This window comes from Triturus cristatus, chromosome 12 (assembly GCF_964204655.1).
Source record: "Triturus cristatus chromosome 12, aTriCri1.1, whole genome shotgun sequence".
Classification (NCBI taxonomy): Eukaryota; Metazoa; Chordata; class Amphibia; order Caudata; family Salamandridae; genus Triturus; species Triturus cristatus.
This window is the reverse complement of record NC_140595.1, coordinates 520,115,344-520,137,667: the sequence shown is the minus strand read 5'-3', so window position 1 is coordinate 520,137,667 and position 22,324 is coordinate 520,115,344. Positions and strand designations below refer to the sequence as shown.

Below are 22,324 nucleotides of genomic sequence, written 5' to 3'. Positions count from 1 at the left end.
AGCTGTAAAGCAAGGTCCTGCATCATCATCGAGGATGCAGCCAATGGGGGGCTTGTGATGGAAAGTCCTGCGTCGGAGATGCGTCACATACCGGCTGGTTTCAAGGACGTAGCGGAGATTGTGATGAGGAGTCCTACATTGTTGTCGAGGACACCATCGACAAGGAGTTTGCAGGGAAAAGCTTGTGTTGAGGGTGTGTTGCACAGCGGTGGTTCGAATGAGGATGCTGGCTGGGATGCGAAGTCCTCCTTTGTAGATGTGTCGCGCAGCAGTTCGGATGCACACTTTTGTGAGGAGATTGACTATAAGTCACTGTTCGCTGAGCTGCTAATTGGGCGTTAATTATCTCAACGACACTTGCATTTGAACTTGCTACCTCCTTCAACACTTTAGCAACACTGCATATTTCAGAGTGAGGGTCCCATTCTGTAGCTTGCACTCAAGATGGGAAAGTAATGGCCAGTCTCTGAAAGATCTCTAGGTTGTCTCTTATGCGGTGCAGGAGGATGTGCTTGGAATGTCTAATGGTAGGCACAGTAATAGGAACCAGACCAACTTTGAGCAGCCACACAAGCCCCAGGCTGCAGAAATAATAGGTTCTGGTCTCAATAGAAGTGATATCGAGACTGAACAGCACAGTAGTAGGAAAGAGTGTTTATGATATTTACATTTGAGTAAAGACTGAAAAAGGGATTGTTCAGTGCATTCGGGGATAGGCACATTACACTCCCTGTATCCCATTTAAATGCTATGGTTTTGAACTTTAGAAACCAACTCTTGTACATAGGGCCATATTGCGATTAGGAAGCTACTACCAGACTTACTATCCAAAGCCTAGGCAGAAGGAGAGGCTGCATTTTGACAATGTACTTGCATTGTGCTTGTAGGAGCTGGAGTGCTTCAGACAGCAGGTCCAGTGTCTTTCAGTTTTATTGTCTGCTTGCGGTGTGATGCATGCATCCAGACAAGCAGGCACTGGCACTATACAGCAGTTGTGGTTGTGAGCAGGACTCGATTTAGGCCTAACCACCCTGGCTGCAGCACTGACTTCTGTTATATCTTGATGTGTCCGCAGTCGCTGTGTAGATCGTGGCAGGCTTCAGGTGGGCAGAGCAGCTTGGACCTGAGAATGACAGCTGTTGATCACGATTCAAGTCAAATTTAGCATAGCTAGGATGTCACACTGCAGCCTCCGCTGTGACACTGTGCTGTAAAATGGTCATACCTTGAACCAGCATGCCTCCTCCCAGAGGTGGGGGCAAGGGAAGGCACATGGTAAAGGTGCCCTCCGGCTGCCAGTGAAAGGACTCTGAGGACTGTGCTGTGACTGTGTTGAAAAGGGGACTTGTTAAATACCGGAGTGCTACAATTGCACTAAGGAGGAATTTGCACCAGAGCCTACATATGCGATTGTTATGCTAGGAGTTTAAGCACCCTGGCTCCCTGAGAAGCCTGTGACTGCTTGCTATTTCTACTGCTAAAGGGGTGTACTTGGCCCAGTTTAGCAGAGTTGTAGTAGAACTGACCCACCCCCAGGACGTCCTAGGAAAGTGACTCCAGCCCCACAGCTGAGGATAGTGTAGCTACTGCTTGCCCAATTGACTGCCGATTGGAGGCTAACGAAGATTTTATGTACAAATTAATTCTATTAAAAACAATAATAAAAAATTAATGTGATGCCATCACAAGGCAAGTCTTCATTGTTTTTTTACGTCGGTATGACTAAAAAGGTCAAATTATATATTTGTTTGATGTCACTGCTCTTGTGTTATTTGATCTTTTCATCTTGTGGTAATCCTATTATCTAAATTAATTCTCTATTTTCTGTAATGTACATTATGAACGATTTCAATGGCTCATGATCCCATGGCCTATTTTAATAACATTTTCGTGCTGAAGAGACCTATTTTTGGAATCTATTCCTAATCACATGGCCTATTTTAGGAACATTTTCATACTTGCATACTCTCTTCCAGGTATGTTTTCGCGAACACATGGCCAATTTTAGGAATCCTGTCTCCTGACTAAAATCAATCCTTACTCTAAATCACTCCTAATGTTAACTTTACAGTTTCCATAATGTCGTAAGCAAGGAACGCCTCCTCTTAAATATAGTCCTGTTTGAACTCATTTAAAAGGTGGTAGTTACCGGATTTCTGGGCGTGTATGAATGATGCAGGTACGTTTTGCTGTTCCCATCACAGGTGAATGTCCCTAAGAAAACAATTAGTTTCAGCACAATTTTTTGCGTTATTTCAAAGGGGTGAATTCTGCCACTAAGAGTAGGCAGCAGATAGATTGTTCCTAGATGCAGTGGTATACCATTCATACTCTATTAAAAAAAGACATGCATCAAGTCCAAATGCACAACTTGTCGTCGGCATTAAGTAGATTGCATCTTGGACATTTAGGGGAGGATATAGGAGCAAATTTAGCTATCTTCACCGGCATATAGTAAAGCCTGTTAAATTTGCAGGCTTAACATACTTATAGAGTAATTTCAATGCCGAGTCGAACAAGTCTTCACTGTCAGTGGCAAGGGGGGACTGATTCCAGACTGCATACTGTGGGGGGTATTCCACATCTTCAGCCTCCAGGAGCTTTTTATACCATAACAAAACTTCCTCTCTCTTAGGATGCGTTTCTTACAAGAAACGCTCAGTTTCCCATTCACCATGTATGGACCCCTTTTCTGATGTAAACCAGGAGGTCAATTGTAAGTACTTAAATCTGGAAAAGCCGCTATCAATTTTAGATCTTAGGACCTCCCAGGGGTGAACACCTTCTGTAGATACAAGTTTAGATCATATAGTAATACCTGCCCTCTTTATTGGTATCACAAGGTTATCCATCAAACATGCCGGGGTCAGCCGCTCGCGGCTTGGATACGATGGGAGCCTATGATGTGGGGCCTTCGGTGTTCTGCCGACTGGGAGGACCGCATCTCCCTCTACGCGGACGACATACTGCTTTACTTGTCTTCCCCTAGACGTTCCATCTTGACACTACTTAACATCTGCGAGATATTTGGCCGGGCATCTGGCTATACGATAAACTGGTCGAAGTCGGTCCTCCTGGTGCTGCGGGGCCCCCCTCCGCGGCTGCCAGCGGGATGTCAGCTACAGGTGGTGGAGGGGTCGTTCAAATACCTGGGGGTGCACGTTACGATGGATCAGATGGAGTATTTCAGGCGCAACCTAAGCCTTCAAGTGGACCGCCTCAAGCGTGATGTGCAGCACTGGGGAGCGTTGCCCTTGACCCTAGTGGGGAGGGCAGCGCTCTTCAAAATGATGGCCCTGCCGCGGGTTCTCTACGTGTTGGAGAATACTCCGTACCCGGTGCCTCCGACCTACTTCCGCGCGATAGCAGCGCAGGTTTCCAGCCTACTCTGGGGCAACAAACCGGCGCGAATTGCACAATCAAAATTAGTTTGCGGGTGGTACGATGGGGGAATTGCACTCCTGGATATCCAACTCTATTATTGGGTGGCGCAGCTCAAGGTGATCAACCAGTGGCTTCACGCGGCTCAGTCTGACCCTGCATTTAAGGCGGACAGGGATGTGCTGGGTGAGAGGGGTATGCTGTCCCCTCTGTATGATGCCCGACTAGCCTCGAAGCTGCTCGGCCCTCTGAGACGGACTATATCTATCTGGCATGTGGCACAGGCCAGGTTGGGATGGCGGGGGGTCCTGACTCAACTTACACCTCTCTGGGATGCCAAGCAGCTGGGACGTTTGAGGGACAGCAGCAAGGGCTTCGACGCTTGGGACAACATCGGAATCTCGGTGGTGGGCGATGTGTGGCAAAAAGGGGCGGTCTTCCAGTTCGCACGCTTACAACAGCAATATGAGCTGGCTCCCTCAGAATGGTTCCGATACCTCCAGATGAAACATGCCCTGGTGGCACAGTTGGCTCCTGGCGCGCAGGTTCCGGAAGCGTCCCCGTTGGAGGACAGACTGTTGACGGAGTACATGCCAAAGAAGGCTACGTCCTTCACGTACCGCAAACTGATCAACAATTTGCCGGACCCTATGGGGCTCTTGCGGGAGAGGTGGGCTGAAGAGGTCGGTGACTTTGATGACCCGAAATAGCGCGAGGCACTGGCCGGGGTCCCGGGGGAATCCAAGATCGGGGCAAAGTCAGAAAAATAGCCAATCTCCCACCGACATCTGACCCTGTACCACAGGCTAAGAGCAGCCCTGAGAACTTTCAAACGCACCTTTTTAAGATATCTTGGAGCCCCAAATTTATACAGGAGGCCATCGCCCCGCCTTCGACCAAGACCAGATCTCCCAATAGCCTACCCCAATTAGTTTCCTCTGTTTTTACTAGTAACATCCATTTATTTTTAAATTGGAAGGCAACACAGTACCATGCAATATCCGGAAGGTCAAGCCCCCTTTTTAAAAGCTTGCATCTCAGCTTCTTCCATGATAGTCTGGCGCCCTTATTTGCCCAAATAAAACTTCCAATTTTACTTTGAATTCTGCCAATAACCTTACTTGGGAAGTTAAGGGGATAGCATTAAACAGGTATGTTAGCTTAGGAAGAACGACCATTTTTACTAAATTGACCCTGCCATATATCGTCAAAGGGAGATTCTTCCATCTAGCAAACATACGGTCCACCTCTTTCATGGTGTTTTTTAGATTAATCTGGGGAATTTTATCCAAGTCAGTTACTATGGTAATGCCCAGGTATTTGAACTCTTTGCTGACCCTACCTTCCCAATTATCAATGTTCCAACACTTCATTTCGGTTTTGGAGGTGTTGGCTAGGTAACCTGAATATGAATCAAATTCTTCTAATAGGGCTTTGACTCTTGGTATTACCGTTACTGGGTCTTTAGTATACAGCAGCAAGTCGTCTGCATAAAGAGCCAACTTACTACAGTAAAAACGGGACCTAAAGGGGGTAATCATCTCATCTGATCTTATTGCTTGAGCCAAAGGCTCTATATGTCAAAGAGCAGGGGCGAGATGGGACAGCCCTGTCTAGTACCTCTTTGGATGTTAAAACTAGAGGTTAAAATACCATTCAGCAGAATTACGGCAGAGGCCCCTTGGTAACATTTTATCAGAGCCTGGATAAAAATAGGCCCAAAGCCCATCCTCCTAAGTACCTCCCAAAGGTATACCCAGCAGACTATTGAAAGCCTAGGCCGCATCAAGTGCCACAACGGCCAAGGGTTTTGACAAAGCTGTGGCCAAGTATATATTACCGGTGAGTTGATGAGTCTGCTCCTGGATGTATCTCCCTGGAATAAAACCTTTTTGGTCCGAGTTAATCAACTGCGGGGCTAACTTTACCAATCTCCCTGCTAGAATACTCATAAAGATCTTATAGTCAGCATTCAGCAGGGAGATAGGTCTATAGGAGTCCGCTTTGAGGGGGTCTTTCCCAGGTTTCAAAATGAGTACGATAGTTGCCTCTCTCCAGGACCTGGGAGCCTGACCTTCCAAATTGTATACAGAATTAAATAGTAGACTCAACATCGGCACCAGCTCATCCTGGAGGAGCTTATGAATCTCACTAGAGAGCGCATCCGTACCAGCCGCTTTATTCTTCTTACATATGATTAATTGTGCTCTAAGCATCTAAATTATCTCGACTCTCTACTGTTAATTCTGGTAGAGCTTTATCCCCCAGACAAATTCGAACAGTTTCAGCGTTAGGCACCATCTCCTCCCTATACAGCTCTGAGAATAGGGAGAGAAGGCGGGCTTGCATGTCCTCCACGTTACTCAATGTCTCCCAGTTATCATTTATTATTAATTCATCGATGTTGTTCTTAGCTCATTCTATTCTAGCTTTCCAAGCCAGAAGAGCACTCGCCTTCTCCCCGTACTCAAAGTTCTGCATGTTCTGAGTTGTCCACTGAGCCTTCACCTTCTGGTCTAGCCTTCCCCTATAGACCTGGCGGACGCATTCTAACTCACTCAGAACTTGTAACATCCTTTCTGGACCCCCTTGATAAAGCGGAGCCCATTCTTTCTCTAAATTAAGAATTTTCCCTTCTAGATTTTGCAACTCCTGTGCCTCCGCCCTATTCTTTGAACAGATTAAGCTATGTAACAGACCCCTTATGTTGGCTTTAAAAGCATCCCATACAAAGTCCATGGAGGTCGAACCGATATTTACAGAGAAATAATCAAGGGTAACAGCATTGACCTTTTTAGCGCCCATCTGGGCCTAAGATTATATTTTTATCCTACATAAGCAAACAAAATGGGGGCATGATCAGATATAGGACTAGGCAAAATAGATATAGAGGTCAGATTTTCTAGACTAGGCCTATCTAAGAAAACGTAAATCGATTCTAGACGAAAGGCCATGCTTCTTACTGTAAAAGGTGTAGCCCTGTTTATCTCCCATCCTTGCTCTCCATACATCGGCAAGCCCCAAATCATGTATCAGGTTACCCAAGGCTCAACGTATTCATGGTGCACCAACATAACGGCTCTGGTTTGATCTGTCTCTTAAAGGGTCAAGGTTGACGTAAAAATCGCCGCCAATAATTGTGGACGAAACTACTTCCATCAATTCAGACTGTAATTTACAAATATGCGTCATATCATCGACATTTGGGTCATAAAAGGAGACAGTTATTAACTCAGACGCTACAAAATCCAACAGAGCCACGATCCATCTCCCTGACTGGTCTGTTTGGATAGATTTAATATTACAACCTGCTCCCTGTGTTATGTACGGTCTGCTCGGAAGAGCAGAAATATTTTACCCAGGGATATTTAGCAAAGGTAACACGACACTCCAAATGACTTAAGTGCGTCTCCTGGATAAGACAAACTTGGGCCGGAGATTGCTCTAAATATTTCATAACCAATCTTTGGGGCAGATCATACCTCCCGAACATTGGATCGTGAGCAGATGGTCAAATACTAAATAGAGATTGAGGATATTTTTTTCCCACTGCAACCCCCCCCGTGCACATCACCACCAGCCCCCCAGTCTCCCCCCGTGACCCCAGCCCCCTCCCCCCCCCCCAGGGAACCCTCCCTACTATTAGGCTTTGAGCCTATTTGTCCTCTGACCCTCGGGCTATGTAGAAAAAGTAAAAACTCTACAACTCAAAGCCCAGATCGCTCCAGGGGACCCCATCTCGCTTCCACCAATGCTCCCCCTACACCTCACTCTCATTCCTTATTTTATCAAAAAGAACGTCCACCTCCTCTACTGAACGGAACATGTACATGTGGTTACTCCATATAATACGCAAAGATGCTGGAAACCTCAATTGAGCCTTGGCCCCCAGCTTATTCAAAGTCTCAATTCTTTTACCCAGCTCCCACTGTTTTGTGCCTGTTATGTGAGAGCTATCCGATCGGATAGAAAAAGAAAAGGAGTTAGAAAAAAGAACTAGAATTTATCAGACCTTCCTTCAGAGCCGCGGATAGAATCTTTTCTTTAACAGTTTACGTAAGAAAAGTTATCAAGATTTTCCTAGGCTTCTGTTTGGCTGGGTTTCTTTTGAATGGGTCACGATGGACTCGTATTTCATAAGCCAAGTCTAAATCAGGGGAATCCTTTAAAACTGTTTTTTAGCAGAGATACCACAAAACCTTTAATGTCAGCTCCTTCAAGAGCTTCGGGAACGTTGATAAGTCTAGGTTGTTCTTTCTTGTATGGTTCTCCAGACGCTCTAAATCATCTTTTAGTTCCCTATTTTGGCTTGCTAATTTGGCCATTTCCGTTGTGGAGGAATGGAGTGTCGCCTTAATTTTTGGTATTTCCAACTCCAATGCGTCCGTTTTTAGAGGAACCTCCTCCAGCTTGTGGGATAGCGCCTCACAGGATGCTTGGATCGCTGCCTGGTTTGACTCCGATACCGTAAATCTTTTCCCCATATCATCCTTAAGGGCTAGTAAAATTTCCGCCAGTGACCGGGACTCGGACCCTGAAGTTATTACGGGGGTAGCTGAGGTTACCAGTTCAGGGTGAGAACTCGGTTGGGCGCCAGGAATTTCCAAGACCGAAAACCTATTGGAAATACCAACCATGGCGTGGACGGCAGAGAGAAGATCCTCAGACTTTTCAGCCTCCACCTCCCCTAAACAACTCGTGGCATCAGGAAGAACAGGGGACTGCATGATAGAAATGAATCTGGCAAGCCAGGAAGCTTGGAAGGAGCAGAGCTCAATGGAGTGTCAGATCGCAAGCTGTTGGACACCGGAGAACTTCCCTTATAGGGGCACAGATTCGAGGGAGTAGACAGAACCTTATAAAACGTTTTTAATGAAAGTGATTTTTACTTTAGAAGATGCAACTTTCTTCGCCCTGCCTCTCCCTCTTCCCTTGGCTCCTGTAGTAGTAACACCCTTACTCTGCATTGGCAGATACTCGTGCCTCAGCAACAGGGGGTGGGGGCAGGTTGGCCCTGTGGTCTCAATAATAGCACAACACTTGATAGCCCTAGTACGCAGGGTATACCTACACACTTTGGGGAATGAAGCACCAACTTGCTGAACCCGGGCAGTACATATCTCCATACAATAGAGAGACCCTCCTTGCACTCTACAAAACTCTGACAGCTTTCCCTGCTGGTAATCACACGACAATCAGGGAGATCCAGCGAGTCTTCAGAAGGGCCACAGAGGCTCTTACCTTCTTCCGAGAAGAAAACCTCTGCTTCGGATTTATTGGGAGCGTCAGGGTGTAAGCGCCCTACCTTGTACAGGCACGCCAACGCGCTCTCCCCTCTCCAAACGCTGATCTTGAGACAATCACAGGTGCTGACTCCTCCGCCTGTGACCTGGAACCGAAAGCAGGAAATGCCGCTGCGCCGGCACTCGCGAGCCGCGCCCACCCAACGCAAGGCTCGGAGCGCCGGCGAACCGCCGCTGGAACCAGGCACTATTCACTGCTTCACTGTGCCAGCACAAGTCGATCTCAAGGGCAGGAGGGGATTAAATCAAAGGTAAGGATGAGGTGAGGGGCATTTTAACCTAAAATGTATTCATACAGGGGCCCCCTAGAGGAACTCCGCGCACTGCCCAAGAGAGCATCAGCCGGGACCGCTAGCTTACGGCTTCCATGTTCCCCGTTTTGAATATATTCGAAAATACAGTAATCTTATCCCAAAACATCCGCTTGCCAGTTTATTAAATACAAATTACTGCTATCAAGCATACCCTCTTTATTTTGGAACAAACTTTATTTCCTCTAAATGAAAGCTCTTCATTTTCAGGGGGAAAAGTCATTTTGTCCAGAAATGCTACCTTCTCATTTGTAGTAAATACAAGTTCAGTGCTCAAGCAATGATTTTCATTTTTATCAAGTACTCACCATTACTACTGCAAAACATGAAGAAAAAAAAATTCTGCCATGCCCATGCATCACCAGATCACACCATGAATTACCACAAACAGTCAACAATTACTACCAATATGTCATGGGTTGGCACAAAATAGTAGAATTAATCACCTTTATGCCGATGCCAGCATTATGTCCAGTGAAAACATCCTGGCATGGATAGCCTGACATGCCTGAAACTACCACCAACAGGTAACAGCTTGACCTGAAATGGTAAGACTGACCAGCATTTTGTCAAGGAAGGCACCACCCTGCCATGGATGGTCCAAAAATTGAACTAAATAGGCCATGTATGGGACCAAAATACTTAACAGCAATAGAATGGGCTAAGGCCAGGTGCCAGCCAGCACACTGGCTGGCACATGAAAAAAATACACAAGCGTACACATACTCGGTCTAGTTCTCTCAATGTAGTCCTTTTCTGCTTATCTGGGAGTTTTTGTCTCTTATATACCTGGGAGATTTAAACTCTCCCTTTCTGAGGCCCCCTCTTTGCGGGTGAGTCCTGGTCTCCCAAAATGGGGAATGATTAATTTCACAATATCTGGTAGAACAGACATGAATTAACAGGACAAAGTAAAAAGAAAAAAAAAAGAAAAATTGTTTCCAAACACAAAAGGTACAGCTGTAACGATCTCACAAGGGTGCTCTATTAGGCAGGGTACAGCCCCATAATAATAACATCACTTTCAAAATGTTTTAGTTCAGCTGCGCCTGACCATTTTACAATGCTATGCGGTATATCACTAGAGTTAAGTCATGGGGCCACATCATAGTGACTTCACTTCTGATTAAGGTACTGAGGTATAGATCTACATTACTAAAACGAATAAACATTACACAAGAATATTTTTTTCATCAAGTGATTTTTCTTAATATGGTCTAATTTCTATTTAGTTTTGAATAAAGTAAAATCCTTTTGTCACATCACAGGGCCCTTATACTCATTCATTACAATCGATGAAGTTTAAAATAAGTAATGCTTCAATAAAAGTGCTGTAAACATGTATTGGAATGGTGCACAGTTATCTCCTTAATCTGATTTAAAGAGATGAGGTAGCACCATATTTTGGAAACAAGGTAATGTGGACTATGTATAGAAGAACACAATAAAAGGGAGAAGTAGTAGCAAATGTCATTCTAGTATTTCCACATTAATTACAGGAAAAGGTACGCAGAATAGTTCCCCACAACAGAGATGTAGCAAGCATTTTGAAAAATGCATTTTGGTATGCATCAATCGCAGTTTGGAATTGCAAATACATACAGATTCGATATTAATAAGGGGCGTGTTTAGGGCCTCCCTTTCGAATACCGAATCACAGTGATATGTAAGAATGTTTAGCGACCGAAATGCGGTTGCTAAACATTCACATTTTACCACCTACTTTTTTTTTTTTTTTTTAAATAATTTTTTTTTTTTTTTTGTACAATTCAGTGAGGCCAAAATGCTTCAACAAAATTCATAACATACAGAAAGAAGCCATAAATCAGGAACAAATACAAGCATACAGCCATATGCAACAGATAATCCGTGATTTACATACATTAATCTGATACTGATCATTAAAGTATATTACTATACCCAATTAGCAATCGGCTCCCAAATTGCGGCCCCCAGTTTCTTCCTTGGCCTACCTTTTAATTTATAAAGAGCAGTTTCCAAATTATACAATGAGATAAGCTTAGCCCTCCAGTTAGCAAATGACGGGGGTTCGGGATCAAGCCACTGAGATGTTATACATAGCCTCAAAACTGCCCTACATATGAACTTTAGGCCTCTGTGCGGTACCAGTTTCCTCCCCGAGTCCATACCATGTTCTATACCAAACAAAACCAAATGTGCAGTCAGAGAAATCGGTATACATAGAGACCCCAAAATAAAACATTCAATATCCGATAACAATTGAGAGAGCAAGGGGCAGGAGAAAAACATATGTATTGAATCTGCCCCGTCTAACCCACATCTAGCACATCTCGTCCCCCTTCCGGCCTTCCACTTTGTAATCTTTGCTGGCGTATAATATAAATTGAACATAGCCATATAAGCTTGACTTCTTAAACTGCCAGAAAGCAAAATGGCGTAAGCAGTCCTCCATACCAGCTGAAGATCGATATTGGTCAATGACAATTTTCCCTCCCACGTCGCTTCAAATTTACGGATGTCATCGGGCTCTTTCAAAATAATTTCTTTATATATTTGACCTATTTTAGATTTCCCTTTTATCAGCTCCAATAACCTGATCTGAGACACCTGACAGTTCCCCCTTGCAATTTCGGCCTGTAGGAAACTTTAAGTAGGTTTTAACTCCTTCCCACAGACCACTATCTGCTCTTAAAAAAATGGAAAAAACCTTGTAATTGTCTTTAACCCCTTCCGTGTGCCGGACGGCCGGGAGCCGTCCCGACGTCATGGTGGGCGTGTGTGCAGGATGGCTCCCGGCTTTCCTAGCACCCACCTACAGGGGAAGCGCTGGCGCTCCCCCCGTGGGACGCCCATCTACGTGCCCCCACCAGGGAAGGCTGGGGAAGCCCTTCCCCTGCCTCCCCCCAACCCCCCCTCCATGTCATCAATGACATCAGCGCGCGAGGCGTGCTGACGTCATTAGAGGATGCCCGACGCGCTGGAAGCAATTGCTTCCAGCGCACCGGAGAGAAGAGGAGGTACGTTTCTCCAATAGAGGCATCGGGGGAAAGGAAAGAGTTTTCCTTTCCCCGGATGCCTCTTTTGTGCATTCCTGGTGCACGATCGTTCGGTTGTGCAGCAAGAATGTCCACTAGACCCAGGGATTTTTTTTATTTTCATATTAGGATATTGAATTACTGTTTGGGGGGAGCGGCCCCTTAGGCAAGGGCCGCTCCCCTTATAGGGGCAATGTTTATTGGCTTTGTCTGCCCCCCGGGGGGGGATAGATTTTGCCATAATTTTTTTTAAGTGGCCTACTGGAACACCAGGGAATACTTTGTGGGGAGTGGCCCCTTGGGCAAGGGTCACTCCCCTTTGGGGGATATGTTTTTAGCTGTCTGCCCCCATGGGGGGGAGGGGGCAGATCTCGCCTTTTTTTTAATCTAGGGCTCACTAGGGTCGCTCTCCTTTGGGGGCTGTGTCTTGCCATGTTTGGGACTACTAGACGACCAGGGATTTGTTTGGGCAAGGGTCCCTCCCCTTTGGAGAGCATTAATTTGGCCGTTTCTGCCCCCCTGAGAGTCAGATTGGCTGATTTCTTTTTTTTGTATGGCCACTATGCTACCAGGGTTATTTTTTTTTATATTGGGGTGCGGCCCCTTGGACAAGGGTCGCTCCCCTTTATGGGAGAAAGATGGATTGTGGCCATTTCTGTCCTCTTTGGGTGGCAGATTAGCTGTATGTTTTTTAGGCCCATCTGCCCCCAAGGGGGGCAGAAGCCACTAGACAACAGGTTTTTTTAAAATATTGTGTTGGGTAGTGGCCTCAAGGGCTGCTCCCCTTTTACGGGGGTGAATATTTTATTTATACTCTTAGGCCCACCTACCCCTTAGCTTAGCTGGTGGATTGTGTATGGACTGGTGCATTATTTGCATATGTAATTGTAATGTTTTTATTCCTCCTTTTGATTCTAGTGTAAAGCTTTTGATTCCGGTTTCGGCAGTGGTTGTTCTGCAGTTTTTCTTATTTGCATTTTTTTGGTAAGAAAAACATTTTTGTTGTATTTACTACAAATGAGTATTATTGTCATGCATGAATACATTTTTTTGTTAGTGGTGTCATAATGGCAGCATATTTAGTTAGTGGTTTGAGCATGAAATTCTTTGCGATGTGTTTTGCATTGTCTTATGTGTAATTTTCTTTTTCTTTTTAGTGGGATATTCTTGATCCATACTGTGCCTGTGCAGAGTAGGTGGCAAGTGAGTGGTAGTGTTGAGAGTATATAGGTCTTTGTGATAAAGCTACATTTCTTTTTTTACAAAGGGTTTGTTATTGTTGACTTGTTTGACAAGTTACCTTTATTAGTAAGCATTATGGCTAGCCGTAGAATTACTGCTCAGCAGGTGGTTGGTATGCTTCTTGAATCTTCCTCTGAGCAGGATTATGACACTGACAGTGCGTCTGAGGGAGAAGAGGGAGAGAAAGATTCAGGCAGTGAGTTCTCTCCACATGGAATCATCAGATGATGAAGCTACTCTCAGTGCAGATGAAGCTACACTCAGTGCGGATGAAGTGCCTGTGATAGAGGGGGACACTTATGTGCCGATGGTGCATCCAGAGACATCAGTATTGCAGCCTGAGGCTGCAAGGCTTCCTACTGGAAGTGCGGGACTCTGGGTTGATCCAAACATGGTGCAGCCGGTGTTGCCTGCCTTTAGTGTGGATGCAGGGTATAGGGTGGATTGTGATTTTTTTTTTGCCTATACAGATTTTTTAGTAGTTTATGGATGATTTATTTTTGGCAGAGATTGTTGAGCAGACTAATTTGTATGCTGAACAGTTTTTGAGGGACAACAGTGCCAGACTTAGGCCCCACTCTGGTGCTACCCAGTGGACTCCCACAAACCAGGAAGAGATGAAGAAGTTTTGGGGTTTAACTTTTTTGATGGGCTTGATAAGGAAGCCATCCATGGCTTCATATTGGTCTACCAGTCCCTTGATGGTAACTGCCATATTTCTTGCAATTATGAGTCGTGATCGGTATTTACTTTTGCTTCGGATGCTGCATTTTGTTGATAATACTTTGGCGTTGCCACGAGAAAACCCTGTGACCGTCTTTTATAGATTCGGCCTGTTCTTGATCACTTTGTAGATCGATTTTCAGAGATCTATACTCCAGGGAAAGAAATAGCTATTGATGAGTCTTTGGTTCTGTTCAAGGGCCGTTTGGTTTTTAGGCAGTACATCCCTAGCAAGAGGACACGTTATGGAATTAAGCTGTATATGTTGCCTGAGAGTAGGACAGGATAGGTCTTTAATTTTCGGGTGTACACTGGTAGGGATTCCACTATTGGCCCCCCTGGTTGTCCGTCCACTTTTGGAGTTTTAGAGATAATTGTGTGGGATCTTGCTAGAGGACTGTTTAACAGAGGCCACCATTTGTACCTTGATAAACAATTGCAGAGCAGTGTAGAAGTTAAGGAATTGTTCAAAGTGGACACTTTTCCTTGTGGCAGAATCCGCTCTAACCGTAAAGGTTATCCAAAAGAGCTTGTTTGCAAAAAACTTCAGAGGGGACAGTGCAATTCTTTGAGTAGTGATGAACTACTAGCTGTGAAATTTGTGGACAGGAGGGATGTGTCCATGCTGACTATCATCCATGATGAGAGTACTTCACCTATGGCTGTTTGTGGTCAGATTGCTGAAGTGTGCAAACTTGTGTGCATTTTAGACTACAATAAGCACATGGGTGGTTTTGATAGAGCAGATCAGAGGTTGGAACCTTAAACTGCTATTCGTAAGGCTTACATTTGGTATAAGAATTTGACCATGAATCTCTTCAATTTAGCAACTTTCAATGCTTTTGTTGTGTACAAGGAGTGTTCTCCTGCGTCAAAGTTGACTTTTGTTCAGATTCAGGAGTCTGTGATAGGCAGACTTGTTGTTGTGGAATAGGCAAGTGTTCCCAGAGTTGGAGTGGTGGAGGATGTGGCTAGATTGAAAGATCGCCACTTTCCTGATTTAATTCCTCCCACACCCAAAAAAAACAATCCCTGTAAGAAATGTAGTCTGCTTGCGAAGAGTTGTGCGGAAGGAGAGTCGAATACACTACGCCGATTGTCCTTCTAATCCTGGGCTGTGTGTGCCCACATGTTTCAGACTATCACAATCAAAAGAGTTTTTGGGAGTAACTGAGTTTAGTAGTGTACTGCCTGGTCTGTATGGTTTTATATAGTTGTTCAGTTTAACGTTTGGCAATAGAATGATGTTTTTAGTTACTGCTGTTTTTGTAGTTTTAGTTTTGTATTTAGTTGCAACTGGTTTGTGTTCTCTTTCTTGTTTAAAAAAAAAAAAAAAATTGTGACGGTGTGAGTTGACTGGTGCTTGGCTGGCGGTGTGCGTGGATTGGCGCTTGGCTGGCGGTGTGCATGGACTGGCGCTTGGCTGGCGGTGTGCGTGGACTGGCGCTTGGCTGGCGGTGTGCGTGGACTGGCGCTTGGCTGGCGGTGTGCGTGGACTGGCGCTTGGCTGGCGGTGTGCGTGGACTGGCGCTTGGCTGGCGGTGTGAGATTAGTGACTTGCTGCTGGTCACTACACACACTGCTAGCTAAACGCCACTTCATGCAATCCGTGAGCTGGTGTGGTTGATGTATCAGGAATGTGGGCGTGTGAAAGTGATGGGCCCTTGAATGGCGCGGTATGCTGGTGTGAGTGTTGTAATGTGCTGGGCCCGCGGATGGCGGTGTGAATGGTTTTGTATGTGTCACACGTATGAAAGGTGTATGAATGGCCTGTAAAGCGGTTGGTGCTTTGTCGTGGCTTTACAGCTCACGAGCTGTGAGTCAATGGTTCAGTTTCTCGTCCTTTCAATTATTAACAGTGCATTTCATTTTTGTGAAATCTCTGGTTAATACAACTGTATATACTGAACCATCACTCACCCTCGTGCCAAATCCAACCAGTATGTCTGTACTTGAAGAATGGGTGGTTGTGCAGAAATATTTGTCTTTTCTGTCTTTCTCAAGCAGGGGGTACCTTGTCCCTTTTTGTGAATGTTGTAATGTGTTGGTTTCGTGCCTGGTGGTGTGAATGGTCTTGTGTGTATCACGTATGAAAGGTGTTTGAATGGCCTGTAAAGCAGTTGGGGCCTTGACGTGGCTTTACAGCTCACGAGCTGCGAGTCACTGGTTCAGTTTTTTGTCCTTTCAATTATTGACATTGCATTTCATTTTTGTGAAATCTCTTGTTAATAAACTTTTATATACTGAACCATCAATCGCCCTCGTGCCAAATCCACCCAGTATGTGTGTGTGCTTGAGGAATAGATGGCTGTGCAGTAATCTTTGTCTTTTTAGTCTCTCTGCCAAGGTGTACATTCCATCTAAGAATAACCTACCAACTGTGGATATTGTCGTAAACTAAACACCCATGGGAGTACATGGTGATGCCTCTTGTGGATCCCAACAATTTATCTTACCCACAATGTTCTGCAAACCTCAAAATGTGGCAGTCACATTTTCCTTGCATTATTGTGTCAAAATTTTCATGCTGCAGAAAGAAACAAATTTCCTACCACCCGCCTTTCTCCAAGTATCCCAATAGAAATGGTACCTCACTCGCGTGGGTGGGTCAAGGACCCGTGACAGGCAAGGGCCTAAAACGTATTGAGGAGACATCAAAATTGCCTATCACAAAATGTTTTGGGCCCTTGCCTGTCGCGGGTACTTGGGCCTCCCACACAAGTGAGGCCCCATTTTCAATCGGGAGACCTGGGGGAACGCTGGGTTGTAAGAAATTTGTGTCAACCCGGTGATGCCACAACTTTCCCACACACAAATGTGTGGAAAAAGTGATTTTTTTCAGCTAAATTTGGGGTTTGCAGTGGATTCTGGGTAAGAAAACATTGGGGGATCTACACAAGCCATACCTCCCTAACATCCCCCGGGTGTCTAGTTTTCAAATATATGTATAGGTTTGCTAGGTTTCCCTAGGTGCTGGCAGAGCTAGGGTTCAAAAACTACAGCTAGGCACTTTGCAAAAAAAGGGTCATTTTTCAAAGTGAAAATGTGGTGTGTCCACGTTGCGTTTGAGCCGTTTCCTGTCGTGGGCACAAGGCCTACCCACACAAGTGAGGTACCATTTTTCTCGGAAGACTTGGAGTAACACAGAATTGTAGAGCAACTGTGAATACCTATTGATTATTTTCGATGCATTTCTGCCTTGCAAATGAAAGATAATGTGTAAAAAAATAAGTCATTTTAAAACCTATAATTCTCATGGTAGTATGGGTACTCCCAATTTCGGAAATGTGCAAATATCTACTTTTTCTAAACTCTATATCTTGTTCTCATTTCAGAAATACATAGGTGTCTTTCATACCAATTATTCCATGTATACATTTTTCAAAATAATTGCTATATACCCGGTACATAATAAAAAAAACCATTGCAAGACGCTGCTCAGTTATTGGCTCGGTTCGTCGGGTTCTTGGTGAACCTACAAGTCTATATATTCCCACAACCAGAAAGGTCCAGCGAATGTAACGGTATATTGCTTTCAAACAGCTGTCATAATTAGAAGAAGTTACAGGTGAAAATGTTGACACAATTTTTCCTATATTTCACTGTTAGTTTAACTAAGAAACCTTGAAGGATCTACACAAATGACCCCTTGCTGAATTCAGAATTTTGTCTACTTTTCTAAAATGTATAGCTTTCCAGGATCCATTATTGCTTTCATACCCATTTCTACCATTAACTGGAAGGAGGGTGAAAGCACAAAAAATAGGCTATGTCCCAGAAAAGTGCCAAAACTGGTAAAAAATGTTGGTTTTCTGACAAGAGTCTGCTTGTCCCTGAAGGTTAGGAAGATGGTGATTTCAGCACCACAACCCCTTTTTTGATTTCATTTGCAGGGGGAAAAAACAGATGCTTTCACCTGGATCCCTTTTTTCCAATTTTTCCACCCAAATTTTTTTTTCGCTGTATTTTGGCTAATTTCTGGGTCCCCTCCAAGGGAATCCACAAACCCTGGGAAACTTTAGAATCCCCGTGATGTTGGTGAAAAAAGGACGCAAACTTGGAGGGCATACCTTATGTGGTCAAAAAGTTACAGGGGCCTAAGCGTGAACTACCCCAAACAGCCAAAAAAAAGCCTTAGCACAGGGGGGAAGGGGGCGGGGGGGGGGTTGAGACCTAGCAGCAAAGGGGTTAAAAAGCAACCGTTTTCCCTTAAGGAAAACAGGCTGCATTTTTTTTTAAAAAGTATTTGTTTATTTAAAATCAATCACAGACATAGTGGTCTGCTGACCACAGCAGGTCACCAGCCCTATGATTTTAGCAAATCCTAATGGGTCGCAAATAGCAACTTACCTCATTAATATTCATGAGGTTGGTTGATTTGTGACCTACTCCGGAATCGCTAAATTAAAATCCATGAGCTTCATACATTAGTAATAGCAAATCGCAATTAGGTAATCGTTATTCCCAATATTGATACATCTGGCCCGTAATTACTGCTTTGGGCATATTACCACAGATTTACACAGCACCTCCAAATAAACATCCAACTCATTAGGTCTAAGGCCATGTCATTGCGTACAACATTGTAGCCCATCATGCCAATGAGGCAACAGCAAAAGCGGGAACCTATAAAGTGCAGCCCTTTTTTAAAACTCTCTAGCATTCATGTTAAAGAGGGTAAAACACCAATCAAGTGAAGCAAGGTGTAGCAAGAATGCCAAAGGCCTTAATGCAACTGCGCCACAGTTGAGCACGGGTAGATGCTATGCCTACAGCACTGATAATGATTTTCACCTTGGAGCCTCCGTGCCACTGCACCATTGCTAGCTAGCTACTGACTGAAAGAAAGGTTGGCTACAAGGAAATTGATAGAGACTATTGAAAACACACTAGTATTAAGATTTGTTTACACAACGTAAAACAAGAAGCATTGTAAAAGACAGATTACATTTTTTTTTAAAACAGGCAAACAACAACTAACAAAAGTGGAAACAGACTGTATAGGGGCAGGTTATTCAGTATCAAATAGGTAGGGTAAACAGACGTGTTTATATATATTTTTTCTTAAAAACATAAAGCATCATTACCTATCCTAAACTTCACAATAAGATGGTATTAAGTACTACACACAAAAATAGAAAATTACCATGCATAAAACATCACCATACTTTTTTTGCTATGAAAGCCACAGTAAAACCCTTGAATCGGCCGATCTAGAGCTCCGGAACATTCAGACAGCTGGCAACATAGCCGTTACTAGACGCCGGATGGGACAATTAAATCATATGAGGTGTGATTTTCAAGCTTTATCGAGTGCACATAACAGAATCAAAGACCTTAATGTTTCAATAAAGCAGCTTTTTCGGCGTTACTTATTATTAAAGAAACAGTAAAATGTGCTAACCTTGTCGGTAAATAGAGTCCAGTTTTAAAGCTCCCAAATATTTTCACCTAGAACACAGAAACAGAAATATAAGAAAAGCTTACATTTGAACCGCACATGTATCTAGAAGGGCAGAATGTTTCTTTAATCTAGGGTTTTTAATGAAGCAGAGTGCTGCCGAATAACAGGGAAAAGCAGGGAAGCCATTTTCGAGTAGATGTGTGCATTATAAGATTTAGAAACTAAAATAGTTTACACATGTTTGGCTTATAAAGTGAGAAAAATACACCTTTTTTTACCAGCTTTATTGGGATTTTGTGCAATACAGTGCATAACATTGGGTACCGATATTTCGGAAAATCAAATTACAGGAATTTTGCAACATGACCCAGTACTTACAAACAAAACTTAAGTGAACCAAAACTAACAGCCTTAGAAAAAGCACGAGTGGCATGTGTTTCGTGGTAATAATGTTTTAGTTTGCCTGCGAACTATCCGTGGCGCAGGTTGCTTGCTAGTGAGAAAGAAATACATAATCTATTATTGGACTGAGAATCAAATGGATATGGAGCAATGAGGTAAGAAGTAATGACACAATAACCCATTTAACTTTAAAATACATACTAACTAACTGAATAAAAGATGATTTCTGCCTCCTCAGAATTTTCTATCCCCTATCACTTTTAGCTCAGGGATAGGAATGTGCCTCTTACAGCACAACCGGCAGAGCTATCGCCAAGCATTTGCTCGGCAGTTCTCAGTTACAGTGAATGTATGTCGGCAAGCACATTCCTCCGTGTTACGTAGCAAATGCCGTCTCATCGCTGCCTAAGGCCAAAGTGTGAATCACCTTAGAGAAGAAAGACTACACTGGTTTCTCCATACAACCGTCAACATATCACGATCTTACCTCGACTCGGTATTAAACCAACATTTTAAACAGCGATATAACAACTTTATAGCTTATTTTTTATTTGATTTTTTACTTTGACCGTGTTTGTGCTTTTTTTTTTTAATGATGGCCCACTTGTACTATACAGTGCGTTATTTTAATTTCAATCGTACAAAATTAAAACAGAAGTCATTTTGCCAGTTTGAATGGAGAATTAAAAACTATTCTCGCTCGCTAAGAATTATTTACAGAATTCGGCTTCACAAATGTGAGGTATAGAAAAATAGAAAGTGAGAAATTTACTAGCATCTATGTAAATGAATACTCGAACAAGCATTTTGCTTCAATGCACAAAAAGGCTCCAAATAAAGCCTTCAGAGGCATTAGGAGCCACTTGTTTTTATTAATTCATTTTTCAATTTTACATACTGATAGGCAACCGACCTTTGGCCATTCAGAACACAGTTACACATGGATGGCTACTTTTTATAAGTAAAAAATAAAAAGTGATGATGTCTCCATTGTTTTGGGTAAATCACACTTTCCAGAGAAAAGGCCTTTGCCACGGACTCTACCTGGGCGGCTGCCTTGGTGTGAGCTCCTTTTGGCGGCGGGTTGCTATTGCCTACTTTGCACTATTTACAAGCGCTGTTTTAAAATGGTTTTTTATCGTTTTTAAATCTATGCTGTTTTGTGTGTGAAGTGTATTATTCTGCTTTCATCTCTTGCTGCTGCTATTCTCTCCTGAGGCGCAAAGCCGGGAGATCTTTCCTGTACTCTCGCTGTGTTCGGGGCTAAGGGGACTCGCTTCTTACCTGGGGGCAGCGGAGCGAAGTCACTTGCTCCGGTGTCACGGCCTCGCAGCTCCACGCTCTCCTCCTTCCTGCTGGGCTCTCCGGGCGACCCTCTCGCTGGTCTGTTGTACAGCGGGATAGTCGCACTGGGACGGCGGCCATCTTGAGTGAGGCAGGCTCGCTGGTCGGCGGACTAGGCTTGCTGCCTCACGGGCGGGAAGTATAAAATCAGACGGTGATGACTCCGCGCAGCGGACGTGCAGTGCGGAGGCGCCTTTCCCGCGCCAAAGGAGCGCCTAAGGAAAGCCCGTCTGCGCCCGTCAGCGTCCCGGATGCGGACGGGTGTGGAATTGTGGAGTACACAGGCCCTCAGCTGCTTGCTTTAAGAACTGGCCTGCACAGCAACTGCGGTGTGTGAGACCCTGGTACCGGGGAGAACCTGAGTTGTCCGGGATGTGGTTGGTCTTTGGGATGGGACCGGGTGGAGCTAATGGCTTCCAAGCTTAGCCGGCATATAACCACTACGACGATTCAAAACATTGATGACTGCTCTTACAGTTGTGCTCTTTTAAACACTCGTTCGGCTAGCAAGCATGCGCAGGATCTGTTCAGCTTCCTTACTGATTTCAAGCCAGCTTGTCTTTTTCTCACTGAAACATGGCTTGATGATACTTCCGGCCCGGATATTGCCAATGCCTTGCCCCCTAATTATTACGTACTTAGAAAAGACAGGATGAATAGAAAGGGAGGGGGAGTAGCACTGCTGATAGACAGACGGTATGAATGCTCCATTATTCCCACTAATGAAATTCACGGGGTAGAAGCCTTGGGTTTTTGCCTTTCGTTTTCACCTGCTCAATCCTGTGCCGGTCTGTTGATATATAGACCTCCAGGCCCCTTGGGATCTTTTAGCGAAGAGCTTGACACTATTATATCAACCTTGAGTATTCAATTTAAACATTTTATCCTTTTGGGCGATTTTAACGTGCATTTTGATAATTTGGATGCCACTGACACTATCAAAATACTAGATACCACTGCACCTCTGGGCCTTTTACCCTACGTGATATCGCCGACCCACGATAGAGGGCACACGTTGGATCAGATCTTTTCTACCTCTTCCATCTCTGTTGCGCCCCCTCTTCCCGTCTTATGGTCGGACCATTCTCTACTAGCTTTTAAGATTCAGTCCAGCTCCGCTGTAACTGGTAGACCTGTCGGCTGTCAGACCCGGCTGTCACGACCCTTTCATCTAGTTACACCTGAAATGATTGAGCA

General features: G+C 44.3%; 1 protein-coding gene across 1 annotated transcript in view; it reads right to left on the bottom strand.

Annotated features, from left to right (window-relative positions):
* Nucleotides 1–22,324, bottom strand: part of TENT4B (terminal nucleotidyltransferase 4B) — a 298,913-nt gene that overhangs the window by 194,348 nt on the left and 82,241 nt on the right. The window contains exon 3 of the mRNA XM_085639324.1: nucleotides 19,382–19,428. Coding sequence (XP_085495450.1) covers nucleotides 19,382–19,428 — 47 coding nt within the window. The remainder of the gene's footprint in view (nucleotides 1–19,381; nucleotides 19,429–22,324) is intronic.